Source organism: Manacus candei, unplaced genomic scaffold (assembly GCF_025592945.1).
Source record: "Manacus candei isolate 608988 ecotype Guabito, Panama unplaced genomic scaffold, ASM2559294v1 h1tg000521l, whole genome shotgun sequence".
Classification (NCBI taxonomy): domain Eukaryota; kingdom Metazoa; phylum Chordata; class Aves; order Passeriformes; family Pipridae; genus Manacus; species Manacus candei.
This window is the reverse complement of record NW_026138569.1, coordinates 22932-28931: the sequence shown is the minus strand read 5'-3', so window position 1 is coordinate 28931 and position 6000 is coordinate 22932. Positions and strand designations below refer to the sequence as shown.

Genomic DNA, 6000 nt, shown 5'->3' with positions numbered 1-6000 from the left:
GGTGTTCCCCGGGTCATGTGAACGGGCGGTCACGTGAGCGGGGGGGGGTGTCATGGCCGCGGCGCCGCTGCTCCTGCTGCTGCTCCTGCTCGGGGCGGCGGCGGCCGCGGGCTGCGGGTACCAGGTGGGACCGGGGGCGGCTGAGAGTGGTGACAGGGCACCGGGAGGGGCTGAGGGGAGACCGGAGCGGGACCGGAGTGTCCTGGGGAAGCGGGAACTGGAAGGGACTGGGGGAACTGGGGTGGACTGGGGGCACTGGAAGGGGTTGGGGGACACCGGGGGAGGGTGACAGGGCACTGGAAGGGGCCGAGGGGCAACCGGAGCGAGACCGTAGTGTCCTGGGGAAACGGAAACCGAGAGGGACTGGGGACACTGGGAGGGGGTGGGCACCGGGGTGGCTCCGGGAGGGGCCGGGGGGGAACCGGAGTGTCCTGGGGAAATGGACACTGGGAGAACTGGGGGGAAACCGGAGTGTCGTGGGGAAATGGACACTGGGAGAACTGGGTGGGAGGGAGGGAACCAGAGTGTCCTGAGGAAATGGACACTGGGAGAACTGGGGGGAATCAGAGTGTCCTGGGGAAAGGGGAACTGAGAGAAGTAGGAGGGACTGGGGGGCACCGGAAGGGGCCCGGGGGTAACCGAAGTGTCCTGGGGAAAGGGGAAATGGGAGGGGCCCGGGGGTAACTGAAGTGTCCTGGTGAAAGGGGAACTGGGGGGGCTGGGGGGAACGGGGGGGGGGGCTGCAGGACACCGAGTGTCCCGGGGAACCGGGAACTGAGAGGTCTGGGAGGGGCTGGGGGCACTGAGAGGGGCCGAGGAAGGGGGGCACCAGAACATCCTGGGGGAATGGGCACTGGGGGCATTGGGATGGACTGGGGGCACTGAGGGGCTGGGGGGGAGCCCCCTCTGAGCCCCCCCGGGCCCCTTTTCCCCTCCCAGTCGTGCCCCCCCACCCGGCCCGGCCTGCTGAACGTTCACCTGGTGCCGCATTCCCACGACGACGTCGGGTGGCTCAAAACCGTGGACCAGTATTACTATGGAGGTGGGGGAGGACGGGCCACCTGGGTGTCCCCTGGGCCACCCTCCTGCCCCTCCCCTTGTGCTTTGGTGTCCCCTGGGTGTCCCCACAGATGTCCCCGTGCCCCTGTCCTGCACTACCACCACCCCCTCACCGTGCTTTGGGGTGACCCCAGGGATGTCCCTGTGCCCCTACCTGGCCATCCTGGCTCTTTGGGGTCACCCAGTGCCCCCCTCCCTCCATCCCCAGGTACCTTAGAGTGACCCCCCAATTGTCCCCTGTGTCCCCAGGGGTGTCCCTGTGCCCCCCTGACCCATCCTGGCTCTTTGGGGTGACCCCCCTGCGTCCCCAGGGATGTCCCTCTGCCCCCCTGAGCCATCCTGACTCTTTGGGGTCACCCAGTGCCCCCCTCCCTCCATCCCCAGGTACCTTAGAGTGACCCCCCATTGTCCCCTGGGTGTCCCCAGGGATGTCCCTGTGCCCCCCCTGACCCATCCTGGCTCTTTGGGGTGACCCCCCCTGCGTCCCCAGGGATGTCCCTCTGCCCCCCTGAGCCATCCTGACTCTTTGGGGTCACCCAGTGCCCCCCTCCCTCCATCCCCAGGTACCTTAGAGTGACCCCCCATTGTCCCCTGGGTGTCCCCAGGGATGTCCCTGTGCCCCCCTGAGCCATCCTGACTCTTTGGGGTCACCCAGTGCCCCCCTCCCTCCATCCCCAGGTGCCTCAGAGTGACCCCCCCTTCATTGTCCCCTGTGGGGTGTCCCCAGGGGTGTCCCTGTGCCCCCTCCTGTCTTCCCCCAGCACTTTGGGGTGACCCCCCCGTGTGTCCCCCCTGCTTTGGGGTGATGCCCCCCCCAGTGCTTTGTGATGACCCTGTGCCCCCCCCCGTGGGAAAAATCCCTCTTTTAAATTTAGAAGGAAGGGCAGAAACTCGGGGAACAAAGAAACAAGGAACAATTTATTCGGGTTTTTCTCTCGCCAGATTTCCGGGGGAAAAAAAAAGACCCTTTGGGGTTACATCTTATCCATTTTGTAGTTTCACAAAACCCCCCCCCCTCTTTTTCAGAGAACTTTAATACATTCATTTGTGCCTGAAAAGGTTTGTTTTCTCTGGAAAGGGGCTTTCCCTTTATTCCAATGAGGGACAAAGGTGTCCCGTGTCAAAGATGAGGGATCTTCCTTCGTCCTTAGCCCAAAGAGAGAAAAGAAACCCCTGGGTACAAAACAGCCCTAAAAGATTTTAATTCTTAAGAACTTTTAAAAGTTCTTTAAAAAAGACCCTGACACTCAAGCCCAGTTTTTTGGAACTTGGATATCTTACAACTTCATGATACAATAAAAATATAAGTATAAATAAATATAAATATAAGTAAATAGAAATATGAATAAATATAAATAAACTTGAATATATAAATATATAAAATATATAAATATATAATTTTAAAATATAAATATATAAATATAAAAATTATAATATAAATAAATATAGATAATATATAAACATAAAATATAAAAATGTAGAGGTATAAAATATAAAAATATTAAAATTTAAATATATAAATTATAAATAAATACAAATAAATTCAAATAAATAAATAAATAAAATATAAAAATACATAAATATATAATACAAAAATGACATATATTTTGTATAAATATAAAAATACGGATATAAAAATATTTATAAAATATATAAAAATATTTATAAAATATATTTATAAACCCCCGTATTTTTATTTTTCATGCCCCCCCGTGGCCCCCCCAGTGCGGAACAGGGAGCAGCACGCGGGGGTTCAGTACATCCTGGACTCGGTGGTGGCCGAGCTCGGGGCCGACCCCGCCCGGCGCTTCGTCTACGCCGAGGTGGCTTTTCTGTCCCTCTGGTGGGGACAGCAGGACCAGGACACCCGGAACAGGGTCAGGGACCTCGTCCAGCAGGGTACGGAGAGACTGGGACGGACTGGGAGGATGGGAGGGGGCACTGGGAGGGGGCACTGGGAGGATGGGAGGGGGCACTGGGAGGGGGCACTGGGAGGATGGGAGGGGTGACTGGGAGGGATCACTGGGAGGATGGGAGGGGTCACTGGGAGGATGGGAGGGGGCACTGGGAGGGGTCACTGGGAGAATGGGAGGGATCACTGGGAGGGGTCACTGGGATGGGTGACTGGGAGGATGGGAGGGATCACTGGGAGGGGTCACTGGGAGAATGGGAGGGGTGACTGGGAGGGATCACTGGGAGGATGGGAGGGGTCACTGGGAGGGGTCACTGGGATGGGTGACTGGGAGGATGGGAGGGATCACTGGGAGGGGTCACTGGGAGGATGGGAGGGGTCACTGGGAAAATGGGAGGGGTTACTGGGAGGGGTCACTGGGAGAATGGGAGGGATCACTGGGAGGGGTCACTGGGAGGATGGGAGGGGTCACTGGGAGGATGGGAGGGGTCACTGGGAGGGATCACTGGGAGGGGTCTCAGTGACCTTCTAGGGGGGTGGGGGGGCACTGGGGGTGTGCACAGGGACGTTTGGGGGGGATCTGTGGGGTCTGTGTGACCATGGGGGGGTGCAGGGGGGGCTGCACCTCCGAGGGGTCCCAGCGACCTCGTAAGGGGACGGGGCTGGCTCCCGGGGTGCCCCCCGAGGGATTTTGGGGGGGCTGACCCCCCCTTGTTGCCCCCCCCCCCCAAACCCAGGGCGGCTGGAGTTCGTGGGGGGGGGCTGGTGCATGAGCGACGAGGCCACGACCCACTACGGGGGGACCCTGGAGCAGATGGGGCTGGGCCGGCGCTTCCTGCGCCGCCACTTCGGGCCCTGCGGGACCCCCCGGGTGGGCTGGCAGATCGACCCCTTCGGCCACTCCCGCGAGATGGCGGCTGAGCTCGCTCAGGTGGGGACCCCAGAACTCCCCCTGAACCCCCAAACCCCTCCCTGAGCCCCCAAAACCCTCCCTGAGCCCCCCCTGGCAGATCGACCCCTTCGGCCGCTCCCAGGAGATGGCAGCTGAGCTCGCTCAGGTGGGGACCCCAGAACTCCCCCTGAACCTCCAAAATTCCCCCTGAACCCCCAAACCTCCCCCTGAACCCCCAAACCCCTCCCTGAGCCCCTAAACCCTCCCTGAGCCCCCCCCAGCAGATCGACCCCCTTTGGGCACTCCTGGAACCCCCAAAACTCCCCCTGGACCCCCAACCTCCCCCCAGGGACCCCCAAACCTCCCCCTGAAATCTCAGCCCCTCCCCAGGGGCCCCCAAACCCCCCCAGGGACTCCAAACCCCTCCCTGAGCCCCCAAACCCTCCCTGAGCCCCCTGTGGCAGGTCGACCCCTTCAGCCACTCCTGTGAGATGGCGGCTGAGCTCACTCAGGTGGGGGCCCCAAAACTCCCCCTGAACCCCCAAAATTCCCGCTGAACCCCTAAAACTCCCCCCTGAACCCCCAAACCCCTCCCTGAGCCCCCCCGGCAGATCGATCCCTTTGGCCACTCCCGCGAGATGGCGGCTGAGCTCGCTCAGGTGGGGACCCCCAAAACCCTCCTAGGGACCCCCAAACCTCCCTCTGAACCCCCAAAGCTCCCCCTGAACCCCCAAACCCTCCCTGAGCCCCCCCCGGCAGATCAACCCCTTTGGCCACTCCCGGGAGATGGCAGCTGAGTTGGCTCATGGGGGGGACCCTCAGACCCCCCCAGGGCCCCCCAAAACTCCCCCTGAACCCCAAACCTCCTCCCCAGGGACCCCCAAAACATTCCCTGTGCATTCCCCCGACCCTCCCTCTGTGGCCCCAAACCCCTCCCTGCCCCCCCACCCTCCCTGTGGACACCCCCAAACTCCCCAGGGGACCCTCCCCACCCCTCCCTCTGACCCCCCCCAGTGTGTGGGACCCCCAGTGACCCCCCCGTGTCCCCCCCCCCAGATGGGGTACGACGGGGTCTTCCTGGGCCGCGTGGACCACCAGGACAAGGTGGCCCGGGCGCGGTGCCAGGAGCTGGAGCTGCTCTGGAGGGGGAGCCCGAGCCTGGACCCCCCCAACGCCGACATCTTCACTGGTCAGGGCACCCCCGGGACCCCCAAACCTGCCCCGGGACCCCCAAACCTGCCCCGGGACCCCCCCAAACCTGCCCTGGGACCTCCAAACCTTCCCTGGGACCCCCAAACCTTCCCTGGGACCCCCACACCTGCCCTGGGACCCCTAAACCTTCCTTGGGACCCCCCAGGACCCCTAAACCTTCCCCAGGACCCCCACACCTGCCCTGGAACTCTCAAACCTGCCCTGGGACCCCCAAACCTTCCTTGGGACTCCCAGGACCCCCACACCTGCCCTGGGACCCCCAAACCTTCCTTGGGACCCCCAGGACCCCTAAACCTTCCCCAGGACCCCCACACCTGCCCTGGAACTCCCAAACCTGCCCTGGGATCCTCAAACCTTCCTTGGGACCCCCAGGACCCCCACACCTGCCCTGGGACCCCTAAACCTTCCTTGGGACCCCCAGGACCCCTAAACCTTCTCCAGGACCTCCAAACCTGCCCTGGGACCCCCAGGACCCCCAAACCTGCCCTGTCTCCATCCCTCCCCTACCACTGGTGACAACCTGGGACCCCCCCAAAACCTCCTCCCCTCCTGGGGATCCCCCCCAATCCATGTCCACTCTGTCCCCAGGGGTCCTGCCCTGTCCCCAAGGGATGACACTCGCGTCCCCAGGGATCCTGCCCCATCCCCAGGGGTCCTGCCCTGTCCCCCGGGGGTGACACTCGTGTCCCCAAGGGTCCTGCCCTGTCCCCAAGGGTCCTGCCCTGTCCCCAAGAGGGTGACACTCGTGTCCCCAGGGGTCCTGCCCCATCCCCAGGGGTCCTGCCCTGTCCCCCGGGGGTGACACTCGTGTCCCCAAGGGTCCTGCCCTGTCCCCAAGGGTCCTGCCCTGTCCCCCGGGGGTGACACTCGTGTCCCCAAGGGTCCTGCCCTGTCCCCAAGGGTCCTGCCCTGTCCCCCGGGGGTG

General features: G+C 62.0%; 1 protein-coding gene across 1 annotated transcript in view; it reads left to right on the top strand.

The window, feature by feature from the left end:
• Positions 1-6: 6 nt before the first annotated feature.
• Positions 7-6000, top strand: part of LOC127465899 (lysosomal alpha-mannosidase-like) — a 19742-nt gene continuing 13748 nt past the window's right edge. Inside the window, 5 exon segments of the mRNA XM_051776431.1 lie at positions 7-124; positions 940-1042; positions 2785-2958; positions 3709-3902; positions 4920-5052. Of these exon segments, the coding sequence (XP_051632391.1) occupies positions 53-124; positions 940-1042; positions 2785-2958; positions 3709-3902; positions 4920-5052 (676 nt within the window). The 5' untranslated portion in view covers positions 7-52.